This window comes from Triturus cristatus, chromosome 3_1, assembly GCF_964204655.1.
Source record: "Triturus cristatus chromosome 3_1, aTriCri1.1, whole genome shotgun sequence".
Lineage (NCBI taxonomy): Eukaryota > Metazoa > Chordata > Amphibia > Caudata > Salamandridae > Triturus > Triturus cristatus.
The window spans coordinates 1,038,617,564-1,038,642,608 of NC_140583.1; the positions used below are offsets into that span (position 1 = coordinate 1,038,617,564).

General features: G+C 46.6%; 1 protein-coding gene across 1 annotated transcript in view; it reads right to left on the minus strand.

The window, feature by feature from the left end:
* LOC146861459 (ficolin-2-like) overlaps positions 1-25,045 on the minus strand; it is a 470,803-nt gene that overhangs the window by 441,190 nt on the left and 4,568 nt on the right. Inside the window, exons 2-3 of the mRNA XM_085645778.1 lie at positions 23,387-23,527; positions 14,294-14,365 (exon numbers count right to left, since the gene is read on the minus strand). Coding sequence (XP_085501904.1) covers positions 14,294-14,365; positions 23,387-23,527 — 213 coding nt within the window. The remainder of the gene's footprint in view (positions 1-14,293; positions 14,366-23,386; positions 23,528-25,045) is intronic.

A 25,045-nucleotide genomic window follows, 5' to 3' on the forward strand; every position in this document is an offset into this window, starting at 1 on the left:
TTCTTTTTCACTGTCACACACAAAATGGCGTCTGACACTTCCTGATTTTGACCGATTGGAATGTTGACTGACATCTAACCACCAATCAGAATTACGCTCGCGCACATTTGGTGCGCACACCGTGCGTCCACGGTGCGCGCATATAGATATTTATGTACTTTTAACTGCAATTTTCTCAGGAACTACTGAACAGATTGATACCATATATGCAAAAGGCACATGCCTCACCTGAGGACTACCTCTTTGCCAAATTTCAAGTAATTCTGTTCAGCCGTTCGGGCTGTACCTTCGACTAAAGGTCCTATGGGAAAATGCATGGGGAAAACGCATTTTGGGACTCCCCTTTTTTCTCAGCCCCCGCTTGATGAATCACCCCGAGACTTTCAGGGTAGGAGCTGAGCAGAGCGCCCCATTAGTTTTGAAAATTTCACGAAGATAAGTCAACCGGCGCCAAAGTTATTCAAAATAGAATTTTCAGATTTCCTATGGGAACTCGGTCCTAACTATAACTATCTACTGGCGACCGCCAGTAGATAATATTCATATATATATATATATATATATTTATATATATATATATATATATATATATATACATTCACTGAAAAAACACAAGTTTCAGGGACTTTATAGCTAGTTGGAACTTTCACTCACACAAAACCAGAGCAATTTGACCGTTATAGTTGGTTGAGCTAACTATAACTCGTGCTCCCACAATGCACTGCTGATGACGTCACATATTACATCACTCATGACATGGTCAGTGGCATCCCTCATGACATCTCAAATGACATCACTAATAACATCACTGATGACATTATCCAGAGACAGGGTGATTTTTTTAAAGTTTAGGAATGTTAATTATAGATACACAAAGGTGTATTGAAGAATGAGTAGGTGTATGAATGTCTGAATGTATGATTTAGTGGATGTGTGACTGACTGTTTAAGTGAAAGATTACGTGTGTTAGTGAATACATGGGTGAATGACTAATCTGTGTGAATGTCTGTATCAGTCTGTCAGTTGGTGTGTAAGTGGCTGCATGGGTTGGTGAGTAGCTACATGAGTGTCTATATGGGTTAATGATTGGTTGTCTGATTACATATAAGGGTGCCTGAGTGTCTGTGTGGATGGGTGGGGAGGAGTGATTCCCTCCATGGATGTGTGAGTTTGTGATTCAGTGGGTGTATGGGTTCATGAGTGTATCTGTGAGGGCCTGCATGGGTGAGTGTGCTTATGGCTGTGTTGATGAGTGAATAGATACCTCAGTGGTATATCTGTGAGTAACTACATATGCGAAAGGCAGTATATGTGAATGTTGGAGTATTTATGTGACTATATGTGAGAGTGAGTGATTGTGAGAGAGGCTGTATGCCTCATGTATGGTCACAGATGCACTCGCAAGTGACAAGCACAGTTTAGTCTCAGAATTCAACCATACAATGCAGTTCAGTCTAACTTTGATGCAGCATGCCTCGGGGCTCCAACAGCAGCCGAAATCGGTGACAGGTGGGTTGTAAACACAAGGTCTCTTGCAGTTCACACCCGCCAACCACTCATAGGCTAAGGATGGGGCTGAGGTTCCGTCTGGCGGGTCTGGCGGGGCTTGAAGTGACCGCACTCCCTCTGATAGCGCTACCGTGGAAGAGTGACCATTTTCGCTATCTGGGAATGCAGATAGCCCACTCCCCCGAACCCCAATATGCACTGAATACAGGGAGAATGACGCCTTCACCACTCTGAATAGCCTACTGGTCCTGCTAGTTTGGGCGGGCAAGCGGAGCAGAACTAAGCTTGACCTTCTCAAGCTGCACATGGATCAGGGTGGCCTGGGGCTCCCTGACTTGCGTCTATATTACATTGCAGGGCTCCTCCAATATGCAGCACAGTGGTGTGCTGAGGGCTTGAACACTGAAAAAAGACTGCTTGCCAGTTGGTGTCTGGAAGCAGAGCTCCCTAAGTATCTGAAGATGGGAGCCAAGACCCCCTCGAACCGCCCATTCATAGTGAAACAGGTTGCCTGGACCTCGGAATGGTCAGTGACCTTGGTGCTGCGAAAAGCTTAAACACACTGAGAGGGGGACCAGGAGCAAGAGTTAGAGAGAAGGTCCTGTACCAGCGCTCCTAAGATAGCTATACACACAACACGGTACCAGTTCCTATAGTGAGCAGTCCCAATAAGGTATACTGCCTGAGGGGTTGGGAAAAACAATGTGATTGGAAAGGTTCGCGGTGATGTCTAAGGTGTAGGCCAGATACTCCTGGGTGGTTTTCCAAGTGCCCTCACACACCCTTGCGGGTGCAAAGCATCATCATCGGGCTTTGCTCCTCGTGGGGGTGGCGCTGCAGTCCCTCACGGGCCCTTCAGGAGGGCTCTCTGTTGGAGATCTTTTTATTGGAGTAGCCGTAGTTGTGCGTGCGGGTGTGTGGGGATTGTGGGTGATGTGGTGAGACTAAAAAGACCTGTAGGGACCCCAAACGGTTTATTAATGAGTCCTGCGGGTCTGGTAAAAATCTAACGTGGAGTGGTGCCTAAGTAGCACTCTAAAAATGTAGGGGAAAGGTAGACTGTTCTGCTACTCTCGACCCGTGTGTGATAAAGTTAGAGTGAGAGTGAGAACGTGAGGTGGGTGGTCAACATGTTTCGCGCTTCCCTGCGGTCCCTAACGGATCCGTAGCGCTTCGTCAGGACCAGAAGTAAAAGAGTAACAAAAAAATATGATATAGGTGAGAGTGTGTCCTATATGTCCATATTCAAGGGAGCACGTTTTATTCTTGTCCCTAAGAGCGAACCCAATGTTAAATGGGTCCAGGCTATACCGGATAAAGATCAGCTGGGGCGGGGGCGCCAGTTACGCCCCGGGTATTCTGTTCTGAACACCTAGGTGCGATCCTGGAGGCATGTTGACCACCCACCTCACGTTCTCACTCTCACTCTAACTTTATCACACACGGGTCGAGAGTAGCAGAACAGTCTACCTTTCCCCTACTTTTTTAGAGTGCTACTTAGGCACCACTCCCCGTTAGATTTTTACCAGACCCGCAGGACTCATTAATAAACCGTTTGGGGTCCCTACAGGTCTTTTTAGTCTCACCACATCACCCACAATCCCCACACACCCGCACGCACAACTACGGCTACTCCAATAAAAAGATCTCCGACAGAGAGCCCTCCTGAAGGGCCCGTGAGGGACTGCAGCGCCACCCCCACGAGGAGCAACGCCCGATGATGATGCTTTGCACCCGCAAGGGTGTGTGAGGGCACTTGGAAAACCACCCAGGAGTATCTGGCCTACACCTTAGACATCACCGCGAACCTTTCCAATCACATTGTTTTTCCCAACCCCTCAGGCAGTATACCTTATTGGGACTGCTCACTATAGGAACTGGTACCGTGCTGCGAAAAGCTCCCTATGGGAGCGTGCTCCCACTGGAATGGCTTCTGGAATACTGCCAGATACAATCTGTAATGGATGTGGCCAGCTGGAAGGCAGGAGGCTGCACCATGGCTGGAGATCTCTATTTTAACGACTCCTTCCTATCCTCTGAGGATGCCAGGGAGCACTATGGGATCCCAGAGGGCCACTTCCTCCAATATGCAAAGGTAACCCGCACGTTTCGGGAAATATGGACTACATTCCCGATAGAGCAGGAGGAATCGAGCACACTGTGCACTATCTTGGACCCGGGTTCCTTCCAAGGATTAATATCTAGACTGTATAGGGCCCTAAAAATGGATCGTAGGCTGGACATGACCCCGACGCAAAGGAGGTGGAAGACATGCCCATGCCCTTAACGGACAGGGAGTGGAAGCGGGCTGTGGCCCTGGTTCAGGACGTCTCGAGCAATGCCCGGTTGAAGCTTACGCAGTTCAATTATCTGCACTGCACTTACCTGACACCTGCACGTCTGGTGAGGTTTGACCCAATGTATGCACCTAAGTGCTCCAGATGCGGCTTCTCTCCGGCTCATTTTAATTCATGTAACCTGGGACTGCCCCGGGCTCGGCCCCTACTAGAGCATAGTGCAGGACACTCTGCGTGGAGCAACAAAGCTCTCAATCGAAGCCTCCATTAAGCGATGCCTCTTGGGAGTACTCCCGACCCCCAAGGCCACGATTTCCATGCAGTATAAATTCGCTATGCTTGGGCTGGTACTAGCGAAATGCCTCATTCATTGGAAGGTGGATACTCCACCCCCCTGGAGAAATGGAGGGCGTACCTGTGTGAGTGGGGGTAGTGGGGGAGCGTCAACTCAGAGTGGTTCAAATGGATAAGAACATGGACAGGGACCTGGAGACCTGGAGCATTATTATGGACCTCGTGCAGGGGGCAAGCTGCGACGATGTAACCAGCGCTAACTTCTCTGGGGATGATGAGGGGTCAACAACATGGCTTAGTGAGAGACCCCCCGCTTGCGCCCCTTCCTCCCCCTCTCCCTGTAAGCTTATAATGGCAATAACACCAGGACTTACCCGCGTAAGGGCGGTACCTTAGTGACACATATATGCCCACTCCCTGATCCAGTAAGCCCTCTGGCTCCTGCCTGGATGGACCCACAGATAAGCTAGGCCCTTACTGCCAGTCCACCTTGGGAGTGTGGTCCCCAACACGAGCTCCCGACCCCACGCACGGATGTACCCACTGCTGTGAGTAGGGGTCAGAGATTCAAGATACTTCACCACACTAGAACCTTTTCTCAATACTGTAGAAAGGCACACTGCTGCTACCCGGGGAGGGTCGCCCATTCCTCCAGAAGTTGTCAAATAGCGATAGATGTTTGTTTGTTTGGTTTGATATGTTTCTGTTTTTAGAAAGACGTAAATCAAAAAAGTAGTAATGTGATTACAGGACACAATTGCAAATGGACCATGGTGATAGTGGGATATTAAAGGTCCCTAGAAAATTGTACCAGCAATATGGTCTAGGTTACATTGTAAAATTAACTCCTTTATGGTACCGCCTAAGGCTAGCGCTAAATGAGCTGGGAATGACGCCAAGCTACTGTTTACAGATGGGCAATGATATACCGTATTGATGCTTGTAATATGATGTCTGTACATTGATCTTCACGTGCATACTACCAATAAAAAAAAGGATGGGGCTGAGGACCATCTCAAAGTGAAGGGGGAGGCCAAACTGGCTGCTGACTCAGTAGCGGCTGGTGTAAGGGAAATGTGGTGGTCAGTGCAAGGGGGTAACATGGGGGACAGCACGAGGGGGCTGAAACAATAAAAAAGAAACGTACCTGCCGATATTCTGCTCGCCACTCTGCTTGCCGAACTCCTCTGGGCACAGGCTGAAGCTCCCAGCTTCCCCTGCGGCCAATCCTGAGGCTTCGCTCACCATGAGAGTAGTGTTGGAATTGGGCGGAGCGGGCTTGTTTGGCGCTCTATCGAGAGTTGGGAGCCTGTGTCTGCTGGTCTCTCCACCTGGCAACACAGCTAGGTTGCAGAGATGTCAGAGCGTATGACGGTTTGGCCATCCTAAGACGGTCTGCCAAACCATCATGCTCACAAACAGCCGGGATCACCAGTCCTCCTCCACCTGCTTCAGTGCTGTGGCCTCATCCACGAGACTCAGCCACAGGCCGAAAAATAAAATTATCTGCATTAAGATTGTGAGAAGTTGGCCTGATATATGCTGTCCACTAGTTATAGTGGGCACCTTGTATCCGTCCAAACAACCCCTTATTGGTTATAGGTTAAAGACAACCTTTATTGAAAGCTATCCTAGTGGTAGCTATGGAGTGCAGCCTTCAGGCTAAGTCTTGCAGGAATGTAAAGAAGCTTGTTTTACCTGTCTTCAATCTCATGAGTCAGTAAATGAAAGATATCCACACCAGGTATATATATAAAATATATGTATTTATTACTAAACACACCCTCCTAGTCTCTTTATGAGACTAGAGGTCAAAACACATAAGTTACACTTCAATAATCACAGTAAAATTGCATAAATACACGTCAGGCCCTAGGGGCGAGCCAAACCATATACTAAAATAGTGGTATAAGAACCACGACTTAACTAGACACAAAGCCTAGAGCCCGTATAATAGCTGGGACCCCAAGGAACCACCCAAGGTAGTGACACAGGGGACCCATGGGGGCCGTGTGCAGTGTGTGAACACAGCCGCGATCTCCCGTTAGCTTCTATGGGGAAAGTCGCAGTTAGATTTTTAAAGATTAGGGACACTTAGAAATGAGTCAGGACCAAACACTTTTGGACTTAGGATGTTGTAGGGTTGGCACCCATGGGAGCACTAGAGTACTCATGTTACCTCACCCAGGGAAGCCGGGTGCATAGGTGTCTTTTAGTGTCGGGTCACGTTGTTGATTTCAATGGGAGCTGGCAAAGAAGTGCTGCTGCCGTGAAGATGCGAAGTGTCCGAAGAGATCCAAGCCTGGATAGAAGATGAGAAGAACCTGAAAGCAGAGGGGGCAGAGTTTGGGTCACTAGCCAGTGACCAGGAAGGCGATGGACAGATGCCCACCGATGTCAGGTGATTTCAGGTGAAAGAGGTGAAGCTTGACTCTTTAGCCACGAGGACCAGGAGGTGTCGAGGACAACCAGGAGCTGGATTCGAGCTGTTCCACAAAGGATGTCGAGTGCTGCAGCATCGGTGCCCGGATTGGACACAACAAGCTTTGGCAACAGCAACCCATGCAGAAATGAGAAAGATGCTTCGGTGCAGACCAGCAAGGTCTGTGGAACTCACCACTTGGTAGAGAGTTGGGGCACGTCTGGAGCAATCAGGAAAGCCCAAGGAAATTCAAAGTTACCCCCTCAGGGACCCACCAGTCAACAGACCAGGGATCGCAAAGGGACCTCAAGACAAAACACAAAATGGTGGCCCACAGGTCACTCGGAATGACCAGGCTGGCAATCTTCAGTGGATTCAGTGCTCCAGGTGGGGGCTACAAGTCACCCCAAGCACGACTTCAGGAGATGTCGAGAAGTCAATACACTTGCAAAAGTGCATGGTGACCAGGAGTTCTGGTTCCACGCTATTCATAAGGGCTGTGGCTCTCAGCTTTGCTGGGGACTCAGGTCAGCCTCTGACATGTCTGGAAATCCTCTTCCTGGGCTGCAAATATTTCAGAGTCTGGCGGGAGTTTCGGAAATGCAGACCTGCAAATTTCTTCGTTTGTGCCTGCCAAGCAGGGGAGTCACTCCTTGCCCCAAGGGAGATTTCTTCAGTCCTCTGGTATTTAGCAGAGTGTCGAAGGTCCAGGATTTGGCTTCAGAGTTTCGTCCAGGGCAATCTAAAGTTCTGGTTACAGAGGTTCCTTACTTATACCTAACGAAGGGGTTGGACTAGCTCTGGGGACCCACCTATGGGAGGGTTTGGAAAGAGGGGTGAATACACGCATTTCCTTTGTCCAGTTTCACGCCAGAGCAGGGGCTGGAAGCCCCTGAACCGGTCTGAGCTGGACTATGCACAGGGACACCAAATGTGCCCCCAGTGCAAGACTTCAAAGCATTCAGAGAGTGCTCCCACCCAGCCCCAATACACATAATCCTATCTGGGAGGTGGTTACACCTCCCTGTGACAGGAAACCTATTGTCCAGGCCTCCCCTGCTGGAGTTTTGGTCAGCAGTAGGAGGTTATAATGCACTTAAGAGTATATGGTCAGGCTGCACTACTGAAAACCCGGGAGAAGAGATTCTGAAGGCTGCAGAGGGGATCAGCTCATGCCTGGGCACCCCCTCACATATAACCAAGAACCCTGCCTCCAGGATTGATAAGGCCTGCCATAGGGGTGACTGATAGGTTTGTATGTGCAGTATATGGTGAGATATAGTGAACCTATATCTCAGTAAGGGGTGCATGCACCACCTTACCCAGGCCGCAGTAGCAGACCTGTGGTGTCATTTTGGGTGGCTTTCTAGGGGTGGCATAACACATGCTTCAGCCCCTGGTAGGCCACTGGGGTATCTATGCCCTGGGTACATAGTATACCATATACTAGGCACTTAGATTCAATCTGAACTGTACCTAAAGTACTTGGAATCGTTTAGAGAGGAAGCAGCTAGGCTGGGGCCCTGAATAGCAGGGTCCCAGCCAGACTAAAGTCGAAAAACAGTGAAACACTAGCAAAAAGTGTGGGTAAACATGTGAAGCAGATCCTACTCTCCTACAAAGATCATTTTAATTTTTGTTTGCCTCTGCGGGCATTCGGAAAATGCTCCTCCACCATAGCGAAGGAGCCTCCCCTGTGTTGAGTATTGGACAGGGGTGCAGGACTCCCCACAAGCTCTGGCAGCTCCTCCCCAAGACACCACAGTCTGGTCAGTGTCACTGGTTGTCTTTTTTAGTCTTCTTCCTTCTGAGCAACTCCACCACCCGAGCTAAAGCTGGGCTCTCCTATGGACAGACTATTTTGACAGAAACACCTTCACCTCACCTCTCAGCCAGCAGGATGATGACTCCTCATCCAAGGTAAGACTCAGAAGCATGTTGCAGACATTTCAGGGATGTCCCATCACCTAACAGGGTAGCTGGCTAACAAGAACACTCAGAGAGTCCCCAGCACAATTTAGGTAGGGCCTTCATTAGCCAGGGAGAAACCCAGGAACCATGACTACATGCTTCAGTCCTTCTCTTATTTTGTATTACTCATTTGGACTTTGGAACTAGATCAGGCCAGATCTGCCATTTTACCTAAGTCAGGCACTTTCTTCAAGTAATGAGCATCGGGAGGGGTGTTGATAGGAGTCATCTACTTCCAGAAACCCAGAACAAGGCATACAGAAGAGAAAAACGTTCAGTCAAACTTATGGAGATTTATCAAAGAGTCAGCATATCAGCAAGACAACTTGCTGCTCTACGTTGCATGACAGGGAGAGAGCAGAAATGTGCCATATTTACTAAGATATGATGCATTCCTGCTCTCTGCCTGCGCTGGTGCACTGAGTTGTGCCTAGCACCAATGCAGACACCCTTCTGCCATGGTGCAAGGGTGCCTGCATTACAGGCAGGATTGTTTTTGTGCAGGAAGGGACACAAATCTTTGTGAAGAATGCAGCACACATAGAAAGTGGAAATAACCAGAAATAAAGATATTTCTCCTTGATAATCTTCTGTTAGGAAGGTGTACTATTTTACAGCAATACCAGGTTTACTAACCTTAGCAAATCTGGGATTGTGTTAAAATCCATGGATGGATACATGTGAATGCCCATGCTCCACCTATGGAACGCCTTCCCAACACAGAGTAACACAAGGCAGCGATTTGCTTTACCTTGCATTACTCTGGATTTACTCAGCCATGTAGAGCCACACAAGTTGGCTTTGCGTGACTTAGTAAACCCCACGAAAGGGCTTGCGTTGCCTTGCGTCACCTTGCATGATGCAAGGGCAACACAAGCCCTTTGTAAACCTGGTCCTCACTGTCTCTATTGCTCCAGCACAAAGGCTACAGGTGTGCAAGCATTTCATTATACATGTCTGACAGGTTCCTTCATTTTGTGCAGCGTTTCTAGTGGCAATCACAAATAGATCTCACCATTTCTACAGTCAAATAGGTCCTACACGCTCCTGTCTCACACTTTCACACATACTAATAATAATCCATATTTGTAAAGCGCAAACATATCACCCCTTAAGATTTCAAGGTGCTGGGGGCTGTCGGGGAGATTACGTGAGCTATTGTCAAAAGTCACATGATGATGAGCTACGGCCAGCAATCGAAACATGAGCCCCGCGCTCCAGTGCCAGCTGCTCTGGCCACTGTGCCACACCTCTCCCCAAATGCCAGTACTGCATACACATACTGAATACACACTGAAGGCAGCCAATGACTGGGTACATGAAGTGTGGCAGATCTTTACCATGGCAAAGCCAGTAGGCTGTTCACCCATCAGAAGGCACATGTAAAAAGGCATGGGGGCCACTTGCAGATCTTTCAGGGGACCGCCCTGTTATAACAAGATGTGATCCAGTGGAAATGGAACTTGAATTTCACCCCAGCATTAACAGTGTAACACAATCATGAACTGACAAGTGCAGGAGGCTCCTATATCTCCTACTTTGCACAGATGTCATCACTCCACCAGCTTGTGCTCGAGGGTCTTGACATCCCTCAACTAGTGTTATCTGATTTATTTATTTATTTACAAAATGTCAAACTGCACACTATGCATCCATCCTCACTTTTGCCTGAATAGATCTGGTCACATCACCAAAAGCATGATTGCTTTGTAATGGCTTCTGATTAAGGAACAATCGAACTTCACAGCCCTCTGCATAGTGCAGAGCGTACTGCATAGATGGGCCATGGGTTACTTGACCACACTGCTTTCAACTTACCAACTCACCAGAGACCCTGGGTTGGACTATAAAATCAAACTATGAATGCACCCAGGGAGATACATATGTTTGGGAAAGATGTTTGCATACAAGTGAATCCGTCTGTTAGAACCACCCCCTTCACACCCACTTGGAACAAGACTTCATGGCAGGGCAAAATGCCCCGTACCCCCTCTCATACAGAGCAGAATTGTTTATGCACTACTGCACGATCTCTTGACGTACCCACCCCTTCCTGCAAAAAAAGTGACTGGCTTTATGGTGATATGTGGGCACACAAATAATAAAATAAAGAAAAAACACATGCTTTAGTCTTTCTGTCTTTCAACGTCTATCATCCCATTTAACCTTGGTCATCCAGTAGCACCTACAGGTGCGTGTATGATATGCTGTGCCTTTGAGAATGTTCTCTGTTGAGTGCTCTATGCTGACTACATGTGACTATCTTTATCTTTGGACAGGGTATCTGTCTCCTGACTATGTGTACCTGAACTGTAGCCTTATAGAGGCACGTAAAGTAGTTAGGGTTTCATTACGAGGAGGAGACTGGGAGAGGGGCTACAGGGCTGGAGTTACTAATAATAGCTGCTCTTGCCCCCTCAGTTCCCACACCTGTTAAAACTTGTAATCAGATGAAGCGGTATCCCCCAGGAATACCATGCTGCCTACAAAGCAAAATTTGTGTGAAATTAGTAGTGTTGGTGCTGATGGAGCAAGGTTTCGTATAAAAAGAAACTTGCTCGTATGCAATCCTCTCAAATAAAGTGTCATACTATAACCAACATGTTTGTGAGTACTAACTTTGCACCACATTTTACATATTTTATCTAGGGGAAGCTTTAATATGTATTTTACTAACCAGTAACCCGAGTGTCCTTAAAATGGCTGGCAAAAATGCAGGAACTCTTCTGCGCATGCGTTTACTGCATCTACATAGTATGACGTTTCCTGCCGCTTGGTGGGAAATCTTTGCAGCTGCGCAATAGATTTTAACATGGCTGCTCGAAACCCTCGCATTAATGCACATGCTGTACTGAAACTAACCCGTGCAAGTTTTACTAAGCCATTAATGCAAAAGAAATATTAAGTAAATGGAGTTAGAGTAGAAGTAAGTGGTATACAGTGAATTCATTTAATTTTGTATTCTAACATGTTCTTCTCTTACTTAATTAATAGCTTGTATTTGGGCCTTGGAGGGTGACCAACGTCCCTATCCCTTTGCGGCATCTACGCATTCAAGCTGCATCCTTGTCCTGAGACCAATGAAGTCATTGAATGGCTGCCAAAACATGTGTCCAGCAAGGACATGGAAAGCTCAACTCTTGAACCTACGAAAGGAAGAAGCCGAAACATTGTACTACAGATTTATCGATCCACATATGAAATGCTTGTGGGAATAAAGCTTGTGGGTATTCAAATTAAGGGGCGGGGAATTAGACAATAGAACTAAAGAAAGTTATTGCACTTAGTATGGTGTGATGTCCTCACCCCCCTGCCTAGCCCAATCAAATTAAGGGGTGTACATAGAATTGAAACATTTGGGGGTGGATCATACACTCGAATTGGTATGACAAAGATAAGTTTTAGTTATTTAGACACACTTGATGCCGAGATGCTGATGCTATGCTGAGATGCTGCCTGATTTTGCTGCAATCTGACTGGAGAATCCAACACTAGGGAAGAATCGCGGAACAACCGAGGTGGCACATCTAGGAAGGGGTCCGGATGAGCCTGAGCTGGAAAGAGTAGCACCAGAGAGGGGTGTAAAGCTGGTGTTACACTAGAAGAGGTCACCTTCCCGGTCCTGAACCTGTCCTGAATCCTTGATACTCCTGATGTCTAGGTCCTCACACCATTCTAGGTAAATATAGATGTGTGGGGTTATGCTCCGTATTTGCTCTCTGTTCTTTCTCTCCTCATATACTGTCACCACAAGAATTTAATTAATGTGACTTGATTATAAGCTAACTGTACTATTTTTCCTGATGGAGAATTTTGGTGTATCTTTGTGTATTCTGATTTGACTCACAAAATTATTAATTCAGATAAAACTTTAAAACTCCTACTGAGTCTGTGGTTCTTAAGACTAAAGCTAAATGTGTCATTATTTCCTCCCTATTCTAATCTACCACTAGATCTATCGACAAAAGTACATTTTACTTAGGAGACAGGGATGGTAAGAGTACTGGTGTAAAGGATTCTCTAAGGTAAAACAAAATTGGTGACCAGCGGATATTTGCTAGCTCACTGAATGTATGAATGTATATGGGCCCAAAGTGAGAGTTGTGTGTATGTGTGTGTACAGAGCTGGTGAACTCCGACACATCAGTGCCCATAGTGCCACTCGGAAGCTCGGTAGGTGCTATTAAATTTCACAGCGGCGAATACCAAGGCTGCATAGTCCTGAATCCACCTCAGGCCTCTATAATCCACTGCCAGATACCCACGGTTCCAGGTGACTGTTTTTTATCTTTCATTTTCTCTTTCTTTCCCGTTGATATGTATTTCCCCCTCTCACTCTGGGAAATGTCCCATCAGGAAAAGTAAGTGCCAATCCCCAAAAATGAGTGTCGGTGGCCTTCACCGGCTCATATTAAGCACTGAATGGCTGGCTCCAATTCAGGGCCAAAGACGGATGCTTTTGAGTGCCACCTGGCCTCTACATTACAATGTTTCAAGCACTCAGTTGGAGGTCCATTTGTGGCCGAAGGTATGAATAAAACACAGATCGACTGCTCGGCATACACTAACACCTAGGGCCTGATTATGAGTTTGGCAGTGCGGTGCTGGGTATGCCATGCCACTCACTGCCAAACCTGTGGTGAGGAGGCCCCCGAGATTAGGTGTTTCCTCCTGTCTGGTTGGCTTTTTTGGGGCATTGGGAACACGCAAAACTGTTCCTGCTTGGTATGGGCTGAAAATGCCATGCTGTGCAGGAACTGGTATGCATGCACACAGGGGCCACATGTTGTCCCCCCCGGGTGCATCCACAGGGTGCAGAGGCACCAGGGGACCCTGTAGGGATCCTTTGTTTCCTCTCTGCCAGGGTTTGCTGGGAGGAGCAACCACCATGTAATCCCTGGCAATGAGGAAACTCCTAATATGCTTGGCGGGACCGCTGCAGGCCCGCCAAGCATATGGATGCCTCCTGACCACTGCAACACCACCAGGGAACGGTGGTTAACTGGCGACTGCGGCTGGGTTGTGGCGATCCCACTGCCCATCTCATAATAGGGCACCACCACCACCGCGCCCCCAAGTCTGGCGGTCTGTGGATCACCAGACTCGTCATCGGCCCCCTAGTGTCCTGTCGTCCCTGCATCGCGCTGCATGGTGCAGTTATAGTGGGCCTTACCCAGTTCCCATAGGACCACTTTACAAATGGCTTGTTGGGGTGAAGTCAAAGCCCTTCCCAGTCACTCAGAGGGTCCTGCAAATTAATATATGTTTCAGCACTATGTAAGAATGACAAATCCTATAATGACGAAGTTGTCTTTAGTAAACTCTGGATTAAGGCCGAACGGAGTTCAGTAACTAAATAAATAAATAAAACAAATTACATTGCACGCTGCATCGCCAGTTTGGCATTGTAGCGGGCGCAATGTAATTCATTTTATTTATTTATTTAGTTACTGAACTCTGTTCGGCCTTAATCCAGAGTTTACTACCGCCCATCCTGACGCCCCCTGCTCTGCCCCACTGCCCGCAGCACTCCCTCCAGGAGGCGCTACTGGTTTGTCTGTTCCTCCGCCTGGTGCCTTCGACCACCGTGCATCATAATGCATTGGTCGGACTGCGGCCCCAGATCTCGGTCAGACCGCAACCGACGGCCCGTCGGTTGCAATCTTATCGACATCATAATGAGGCCTAGATATTTTCTCTTAAATACATTTATATTTCTGTGTTTGAGTTACTGTACTTTTTCGATCTGAATTCAACAGGATAGTTTCGTTTCTTAGCAATTTCCACATGGCTCTCTCACCCTTGGGACCTGCGGCTCCTGGATCTCCCTGTGGTCCTGATTTACCAGGCTGTCCAGGATCTCCCTTGATCCCTGAAAGGTGAAGCAGACAAAAAGGCATCTTAGATTTGGGAGTAAATTGGAATTATGTGAAAGAACACGTAGAAATCATGATAAATTAACAAGTGCAGAATTCCCTACAGAAACAAATAAATTAGGCAATTGCAAAATGTTGCCAATTTTGTGAATGTTTTTTACTATATGTGCCAATTCCATAAAGCTAGCAACATTTAAACCCAATTGGCTGTTCAAAAGCCCATAATTTTGTAAGAAAAAACCCTCCGAATCTACTTATCTGCAGAATAGTTGTCCAGCTGAAACGTTTGACATTTCACACACATGCTAAATTTGTACCCCGTACCAAACAAAACGTTTCTAATAAAATTATAGTTCAACCAAAAAATAAATCAATGGTCTATTATCTGAAGCATTAGAACACAGCAGTACTCAAATGAAACAATGCTTACCATTCCATGTTTACCTCTTTTCTCCCCGTTTCCAGTATAAATCTGAGTAGCAATTTTTTTCAGCCAAGTCCTGCTAAATTTGTTGCAGTTCCAACAGATTCACACCCAACTGTGAGGCCCTTCATTGTCACACAGACCTCACCTGGAAATGCAGTGTCCAATACCACTAACCCAGCAACTTTTACCAGCTCTAACATTGACGTATGTATCAAGAAAGTAATCGGCTCGTAGTGTCTGCCAAGCAAAAAGAATCACTCTCAGTGGCGTCACTAGGGAGGTGTGGGGGGTGCGGACCGCACCGGGTGACACCATCACATGGGGTGACACCGTGACACCAAAATGCAAAATATTACTGTCTGTCTATAATTCTTTGTCACTCTATGAAATGATTTTTATTCATTGTTTCAGCCCAGCGACAGAAATTTATTATTGAAATATAAAAATATCTCTGTTCTGTTAGTTATAAACACAAAAACAACGTGTTATAGTTTTGTTTTGTGTCAATCCTAGTGACGCCGCTGCTGAGCCTCTGCTTTAAATCGCTACATAACTCAGGAGGAACCCGTTACCCAGCCGCCGGCCAAGATTATTGTCCAATTAACTATACGACATTGGCGTCCAGACGTTGATGATGTTCGAAACATCACTCACGTGGCTCCCGGACCCGCCGTTTTCATCAGCCCACTGCCCACGCCCACTAGATGTGCTTACAAACACGCTTTGCACTGGCGGACTTGGAGGGGGTAAGTCGTGAGGGAGTGACACCATGAGTTACTGTACTGGGTGACACCAACCTTAGTGACGCCGCTGATCACTCTCCATTTTTACTGGCGCAGAGTCTTTTGTGTGTGGAAATGTGATTAAATCTATTTGAAACTCCCTTCTGTGGATGATCCGCCATCTTGGCTCACTGGCCAAGTCTCCCTCCCTGGGAGCTCTGCCTGGAGCTGGTGAACGGTGGATGGGTCCTCTATCCCAATATAAGGCGTTGGTCACAAAAATAGATTTACTTTAAAACATCTGGATAATGTGAAACGGGAGAGGATCTGTAATTTAAGGCCTTTAAACTCTTACTATGTAAAATATTTAGACATTAATCTCTTCTGCCTAGCTGGGAACACTGGCTTAAATTAAAAATATTCAATAATTTTTTTTTCAAAGAAAGAACTGATTTTCATGTGTCAGCGCATTTTCTTTGTTCCTACAAGTTCAGTGGAACTGAATGGTAGACCGTGCCTTCTATGTGCTAACCCCTTTTCTTTGAAATTCCAACGCTCTTTGAAATAAATTTCCTTTGCTATTTATAGAAAATATCTCAGCACCCTCCATTTTCCGAGTTAGAGTGACTATCTATGAATGTTCTCCTAATGCAATGTAGTGCCCTAATTGTCACCTGTTGACTGGGCGTTTAATCCATTCACTACTATGTATAACCTTGTAATGAAAGGTTGCGTCCTGCGACCAAACAAACCACAACATTTCCTTTATGACATTATCTACCAGGCTGCTTCGCACATCATTCCATAATGGCTGCATACCAATTAAAATCCCTTAAAGAAACGATTTACTTCAATGCACAGAAAATTGAAACGTGGCTTTCCATATCTGATGTATACTCTAAATATAAAAACAAATTGGCCCATTTTGAAGTTTAAGAATCCAGGCTGTAGTTCCGTCATCACATCGTCTGTTCTATATGGATGGAATCCCTAGTCACCACGTGCTATCTTTGTGTCGACGCGACTTGAATGTCATAAGTTACTACCTTTCCTTATGCCAAGCAAGGAAAATCAAACCAGAGGAGGTTGTGACAGCTCAAATGTTGATGCAAATTTCTTCGTCCAAGCACACAACCGCATTGTATTGTGACCTGTTTCCTGTGAGAGCTCTTTTCCAGATCGAGTCAGTCTTTAAAAAAAAGCCATGGTTCACCGAGCCCAAACACTGATTGATTGAAATGTGAGGGATGGCAGAAGTGGTTGTGATGTCCTCCAATAATAACTGCCCTCCCAAACCCTAGGTATTCTAGTCAATACTGCTTAGACAAGCTTACTTAAATGGCCCTCCATAGGTACCAAATGCATTCCTTCTGGTCTTTAGACCATAAACTTGCAATTCTAAGTCTTGTTTTTTTTTTTTCTCCTTTTTTCATGTTTATGCTCCACCTCCACTCAGTACAAAGCCAACTGAATCCCCAAAACCTTTCTGAGTGTTCCCAATGCAGCCAGTGGTCCAGGCCAATCACAGAGGGAGTGAGCAGAGAGACAATGGAAGTGTGAAGAGGAAGACAGGACTCGAAGTAAAGCACATTATCAGTAATACATGGGCTGCTACCAACTCCCCATCTTCCTTGTTGCAGTCTATGCTCAATGAGGACACATCAAGCATGATCCACCCTTACTTCAAACTTGTGCCCTAAGTAGAGACCAGACAATAGAAGTGGTTTTCAGAACAGCACACATAACACAAACGTACAAAGCAACCATGCCTGAATGCCGGGGCTAAAAAGAATAGACAGAGAGACACCCCCACAGCAGCTTTTATGATGAATAAAGGTACCCTTGGAAGCTTAAGTTGCTATCTACTAACAACACTCTTTCTGACACTACCTATGAAGGTTTCATACCTGTAGTGAGAGGGCCTGGCTAGGCCTTGGGTTCAACAACCTGCCGCCACCTTATTTATCGTGCTAATAGCAAGGTGAGGCTCTCAGCCCACTGTGGATTAAGAGGGTTTATTTCAAAAGAGGAAGTGAACTTTAGTCCTTTTATTCTTTAATCCTTGTTCTTTGTTCTTTGTTCTTTGTTCCTTGTTCCTTATTCCTTGTTCCTTGTTCTTTGTTTCTTATTCCTTGTTCCTTATTCCTTGTTCCTTATTGCTTTCTTGCATTTTAGTTCCTGAAGGCTTACACATCACAGAGAGTGTGCAGGAAACAGTAAATATCATACATACTTTGGACGCTCCACCTTATACCCTCCCTTTGGACAAACATATTATATCCATCTAAGCTGCCAGTGAGGCACCGAACCGGATGTTCGGTGCCAGCATGTTCCTCTTCTCAAAGGAGTGTACAGATGCTGCACGTTTAGTGAAAAGGCCTTAGTTTTCTAAGCCACTCGGGGTGAGAAGGGAGATTTGCCATTAAGACATCTAACCACTTTTAAAACGTAATATCCACGTACAGCCGGAATATGAGAGACAGTGCTGTTGTTAGAGAGGGAGCTCTTCTTCATAAGGAGCCCACCCATTATCCAGGCCAGCACCGGCTCTCCAGAATTCATGCCCAGAGCTCAGTGCAGGCATGAGTGACTCTTTCTTGAGTTACCTCAGCACGTGGTGAGCCTGTCCAGTGTTCAACTTAGTAATCAATCAATCAATCAGAGCATGTGTAGAGTGCACTACTCACCCGTGAGGGTCTCAAGGCGCTGAGGGGGAGGAGGGAGGGAGGTGCTGCCACTGCTCGAGCAGCCAGGTCTTGAGAAGTCTCCTGAAGGTCAGCAGGTCCTGGGTCTGTCTCAGGTGGATGGGGAGGGTGTTCCATGTTTTGGCGGCGAGGTGAGAGAATGTACTGCAACCGATGGTCATTCAGTGGATGCGTGGAATGGTGGCGAGGGCGAGGTCAGCGGAGCAAAGCTGGCGGTTCGGGGTGTAGGTGAGTCGTTTGTTGAGGTATGCTGGTCCGGCGTTGTGGAGTGCTTTGTGAGCGTGGGTGAGGAGCTTGAAGGTGATCCTCTTGTTGGCAGGGAGCCTGTGCTGGTCCCTCAGGTGAGCAGTGATGTGGCTGTGGTGGGGGATGACGAGGATGAGGCGTGCGGAGGAGTTCTGTATGCGTTGGAGTCTTTTCTGTAGTTTGGCCATGGATACCGTGTAGAGGGCGTTGCCGTAGTCCAGCCTGCTGCTGACGAGGTCCTGGGTGACCGTTCTTCTGATTCTGGTGGGTATCCATCTGTAGATCTTGTGAAGCAAGTGGAGGGTGTTGAAGCAGGAGGAGGAGATGGCGTTGACTTGCTGGGTTATTGATAGTGTAGAGTCCAGGATGAACCCCAGGTTGCGTGCGTGGTCGGTGGGTGTCGGTGCAGTTCCCAGTGCAGCCCGCCACCAGGTGTCGTCCCAGGCAGAGGGGGTGGAGCCAAGGATGAGGACCTCTGTCTTGTCTGAGTTCAGTTTCAGGCAACTATTCTTCATCCATTCGGCGACGGCCTTCATTCCTTCGTGGAGGTTGGTTTTGGCAGTGGCGGTGTCCTTGGTGAGGGAGAGGATCAGCTGGGTGTCGTCGGCGTATGAGACAATATTGAGGTCGTGCGATCGGACGATGTTGGTGAGCGGTGCCATGTAAACCTTAAAAAGGGTTGGGCTGAGGGGTGATCCTTGGGGTACGCCGCAGGTGATCTTGGTGGCTTCGGATCGGAATGGAGGGAGGCGGACTCTCTGGGTTCTGCCGGTGAGGAAGGAGGTAATCCAGTCCAGGGCTTTGTTGCGGATCCCTGTGTTGTGGAGGCATGTGCGAAGGGTGTGGTGGCAGACGGTGTCGAAGGCGGCCGAGAGGTCCAGGAGGATGAGGGCCGTGGTTTCACTGTTGTCCAGCAGGATCCTGATGTCGCCGGTGGCGGCGATGAGGGCGGTTTTGGTGCTGTGGTTGCTGCGGAATCCGAATTGGGACAAGTCCAAGGTGTTGTTCTCCTCGAGGAATCGGATCAGTTGCCTGTTGACAATCTTCTCGATGACTTTCGCCTGGAACGGGAGCAGGGAGATGGGCCAGAAGTTCTTGAGGTCTTTTGGGTCCGCCTTGGGTTTCTTGAGTAGGTCGTTGATCTTGGCGTGTTTCCAGCTCTCCAGGAGGGTGGCGGTCTCGAGGGGAGATGTTGAGGATCTTCCGGAGTTGCGGTGCGATGATGGCGCTCACTTTGTTGAAGATGTGGTGAGGGCAGGGGTAGGATGGTGAGCCGGAGCGGATGGTGTTCATGATTTTGATGGTTTCGTCATTGTTGATGTGGTTCCAAGAGAGCAGGAGGCCGGTGTGTTTGGGGGTTGGAGAGTTTGAGGTGTCGGCGGCTGTCGGGGGGTCTGGGTGTTGAAGCTGTTGTGGATGTCTGTGATCTTGCGGTGAAAGAAGTTGGCTAGGGAGTCGCAGAGGTCTTGCGACAGCGGGATGTCATTAGAGCTGGAGCTGTGATTGGCGAGTTCCTTCATGATACTGAAAAGCTCTTTGCTGTTGTGCATGTTGTTGTTGATGCGTTCCTTGAAGGAGGTCCTTTTGATGGTTCGAATGAGTTGGTGGTGCTTGCAGCTGGCGTTCTTGAGGGCTGCGTGGTTGTCCGGTGTCTGTTCGTGGCACCACTGCTTCTCCAGTCTTCGGCAGGTCTGCTTGGATGCCTGGAGGTCAGTGGTGAACAAGCTGGCACTTCTGTCGGTGCGTCTGTTTGAGGGTTTCTTGACCGGGGCGAGAGTGTTGGCCCAGTCATCAATCCATTGCCTGAGTTTGCGGGCGGCTGTGTCGTGTCGGTGAGGTCGGGTGGTGGGTCTTGGGCGAGGGTGGTGATTAGCTGGTCTTCGGTGACCTTGCTCCAGCTGCAGTGGGGGATTCGTTGCAGGTGATTGTGCATGGTGTGTTTCTCTAAGGAGAAGTGGATGCATTGGTGGTCAGTCCAGTGGAGTTCGGTGGTGTGGCTGAAGATGACAGGGTTGCTGGCGGAAAAAATTAGATTGAGCCTGTGTCCGGTGGAGTGGGTGGGTGTCGTGATGAGTTGTTTGAGTCTGAGGTTGTCGAGGTTGTCGAGCAAGGTGGTTGAGTTGCTGTCATTGGCATTCTCTAGGTGGACTTAATCAATCAATTAATAGTTTTTATTTGATTCAGACCTCTACTGAAGTCAACAAATACAAAATACATAGGTATAAAACAATTATAATTGTACACTTTAAAACAGCTTTAGAAAACTTTTTAAAAACTTGAACAGGTTATGACAGACAAATTCATTTAGGGGAGACTTGGTCAACTTGATTAAATCTTGGGTAAATATGCCATTATATCTAAAACAAATGGGATTTATAAACCAACGCCGGGCCTCTACCAGGATCGAATTTGGACAGATTAACAATATGTGAGAAATATCTTGTGTTCCTCTATTACATAAGTCACATATACCTGAGTGATTTTCTAGAGTATACATTTTAATGGAAGAATCCTAATCGCAAGAGAAGGATACAGCACCTTACTCTATGCTCTAACTGAAAGTAAAGCTAATGCTAAAGGGACTTAGATTCTATACTTTTCAGGAATTAGTTATAATGCTTTAATTGACTACTTAAGTGAGTACTTGGGTACTTGAGTACTTGGGTATGTGAGTAATTGAGTAATTGAGTACTTGGTGACTCTGCCCCGAGCCATATCCAGAGCTGACTGCTAGGCAGGAGTTCAGGGCCATGGCTCTGAGGGTGATATCTCACCTTAATTTGCCATTACACCAGTTCCATATGCTTCACATCCCTCTTCTAGGGCACTGTTCGTCAGTTGCCATCAAGCTAGTTTTCTCTGTGAGTCTGTCATGTGCTGGATCCCATCACGTGTGCGGGTGGGTACTAAGAGTGTCTGTGGGCGAAGTGAAAGGAGGGAGTGGGAAGGGACCAGTGTGTCCCTGGTCCTGTGATTGTAGGTCTAAAGGCAGTGCTGCTGCTTGGATGCATCATTCACTGTCCTGAAGCTAGCGCCCAGAATACTCAGAAGCTGAGTAGAAATCTGACACATCTGGCACCAATTTGCTGGGTAATTTCTCTCTGGTGCATTGCCACCTGTAACAGAACCAAAAGAGTATAGCAAACCGACTACATGAGCATCACAAAGCAGGGAATGTTTTATTTAGGTTGTAGAACCATCACCCACCAATGGTGGCGTGCTTCCTCATAGGGTTCCCTCCTGCACCCAAGACAATTTTTTGAGCTCAACCATGTATATAGCATAAGTTAGGAAGTAAAGGCATTTTTCCCAGGTTATGAGTGTCATATTTTGCTAATACTGTTCGTTGTTCGTTGACAATGTTTTTGATTATTTATTTTTCGGTGAATTTGCAACAATGAAATTGGGACACAAGCTTTGGCAGCTGATTAAAAGGCCACATTTCCGTATTGAGCCTAAGTTGTTTAATATATAAAATGGTATAAAACAAATCCTCTTTTTTGCAGGTGGTTGATCATTGCTTACTTTTTCTCTTCATAGTTGTTTACAACCACATGAAGGTTAAACAATCTGTGTGAAAGGTTTTTGGCCATAAATTAGAACAAATATATATAAATGTTGTCTCAGTAAGTGGTTCCCAATTTAAATAAATAAATAAATGATCATTTTGGTGGAGCATATGTTTTTTACATTGAAGAAACAGATAAGGAAAATATGATCAACACTAAATGGAAACTAAAATCAAGTAGAAATTTGCACAATTGCATTATTGAGAAGAATAAAAAACAACAAGATTTGGACATTTATATTAAACTAACAGCAAATATAGGTGCTTCAGTAGCATTAGTTATATATGATACTTGAAGTCTAAGTAATCATTACATTGAAGAAGATGAAAGAGGAAGGATGTAATAGAGAATTAATTTGTGTAATGGGTGGGTGCTTTTTCCTCCCTTGTTCTAGTTATAAATGTTACTCAAATTACGGCCCTGGTGCAGAATGCGGGCCGCCTGACCTTTACATGCGCCCCCGGTGAACAGCAGTACTGGGCTACTTTTTACAGTGCACTAACATTCATAAAGATGTTCAATAAACAGCAAGCATTTATTTACAGGCAAACGGAATTAAAAGAAAAGAAGCACAAAAGGTGTCCTGCACAACTTTGAGAACCCTTTCATTTTTAAAGACACCTTGCAGCCAACGTGTAAATATATGACAAGTCCCTTCAAAACTCAAAAAAACGTGTATTTCATTAACATGCAGACACGTTTCACCACAGTACATCAGATATCAGTGCATTAAGAAGAGCCAAATCAGTTATGTGCACCCTCTGGCTGGCCTGGGTTGCTGTTATACATGGACAACATCATAGTCTATAGAGAAGATTGTGTACAGCACACATCTTGAAGCTGTGTATTTTGAGGTCCTCTTATATATGATAATGAAGAAAAAGGAGGCAACATGAAATAAAACATTTGCTTAGGATCACACAATTTAGTCAAGTGGGGAAGCTGGGATTGATGCCAGGTGTTCTGGTTTCACATTGTGCAATTGAGCCACTAAATGTACATGTGTCGCTTCACCTACTTCCACCTTACATCGCCTACCGGCACCGACCGGCACCCTTTGGCATCAATGCGGCTCTCGGTCACACAACAGACAAAATGCTTTGGCCCCGGGACAACCTTTGTGAGTACCCATGATTTAAGTAATCTTTATGCAGTGATCTTCTGGGGCGGAAAGGGGGACAAAGAGTATATTTTTACTATAAGAGTCCAGAACCCCAGATTGTTAAAAAATACAGGTTAGTTCATTTTAAACTTATTTCTGCAGACCCAGCCATAATTTGCTCGAGGCAGAGGAGGTTCTACCCTGGATTGCTGTGGCAGACAAGAGACCCCAATTCCTGCTTCTTACCTCTAAGGCCTGGTTCTCCAGCGGATCCTTTTCCTCCAGTAACTCCCGCTGGCCCAGGGGGTCCGACAGGTCCTTGGGCTCCAGGGCACCCCTGCAGGATGGCAAGGCGATCTGAGCCAGTGAGACCCACCAGCTGCACCCCTGTAATGAGAGGAGAGGTGGACAGAATGGGTGAAAAGTGACAAAGGGAAGAGTGAGGAGAAAGAGTTAGAAAGGGCTGGAGTAAGAGAGCTACAGGAAGGAAAGGCATACAAAGAAGTACATAGGGAGAGGAAGGGATGTAGTGGACATTTCAAGAAAGAAGGGGTGGGGTCAAAGAGTGGAATAGATAGCACAGGAGAAAAATATATTGTAGGGGAGAGGTTCAGGGGGTACAGCTGCAGGGAGAGAAAAGTAGATGTTGGATGCAGTAAGAGATGGAACAAAGCGGAATAGGTACTTTGAACAGTCGAGGCATAGAGAGATGGGGTGCGTGAAGTGTGGGCTCAGAAAGATGTACAGAGGAGGAACATAGGCAGACAGCCTATGAAGGAAAGAGACCTACATCAAAACCAAACAACTTTCGAGATCAGATCAGAAGACTCTGCCAAGCATGCTCAAATGTCACAGGAACCCAATGATTTGACGCTACCAACGCCCACTGTAATCAGTGCAGGTCTGATGTCCATCCTTGACAGTACTGATAAAATATCTCTAGCCCAGTTGGCTATTGAGAGGGCAGGCTAGGACTACTTCTTACTGTCGGACAAGCACCATCAATCTACCTAAGCCAGGTCACTCTACATCAGAGGACATGCATAAGCAACCAAAGCATGTAGAGACCTGCTGCATATTGCTGGTATCCTAGAGGAATTTGACATTACTCAAAAATGCAGTTTCCAACTCATGTCCCTCAGCTCTACGGGTTTTACTCATATGATGGATGGCTGTAATTCTGACTGTCTAGCTGGATCTCTGTCCTTTCTTTCTCAGATCGACAAGGTTTACTGTGCGAATGACCTAATTGTTATATGCAGCACAGTCAAAGGGTTGGAAACATTTCGTGATTATCATAGACTCAACATGGGACCTGCGGAGTAAACTTTAACAGCCAGCTCTTGTAACGTGAGCCCACCCCATCTCTCTGTTTTTCATGTTTATACTCCACCTCCAGTCAGTATAAAGGCTACTGAATCCCCAAAACCTTTCTGCATGTACCCAATGCAGCCAGTGGTCCAGGTCAATCTCAGAGGGAGTGGGCAGAGAGACAATGGAAGTGTGAAGTGGAAGACAGGACTCGGAGTAAAGCACATTATCAGTAATTAAATGAGCTGCTATTAACTCCCTATCTTCCTTTTTGAAGTGTATGCTCAATGAGGACACGTCAAGCATGATCCACCCTTACATCAAACGTGTGCCCTAAAGAAAGCCACGTGTGCCCTAAAGAAAGCCCAGTCAAAAGAAGTGGTTTTCAGAACAGCACATATAACACAAACTTACAAAGCAACCGTGTCAGAATGCTGGGGCTAAAAAGAATAGACCGAGAGACACCCCACAGCAGCTTATATTGAAGGATAAAAGTACCCATGGAAGCTTAAGTCACTGTCTATTAACAACACTCTTTCGGACACTACTCATGAAGCTTTCATACCTGCAGTGAGAGGGCCTGGCTAGGCCTTG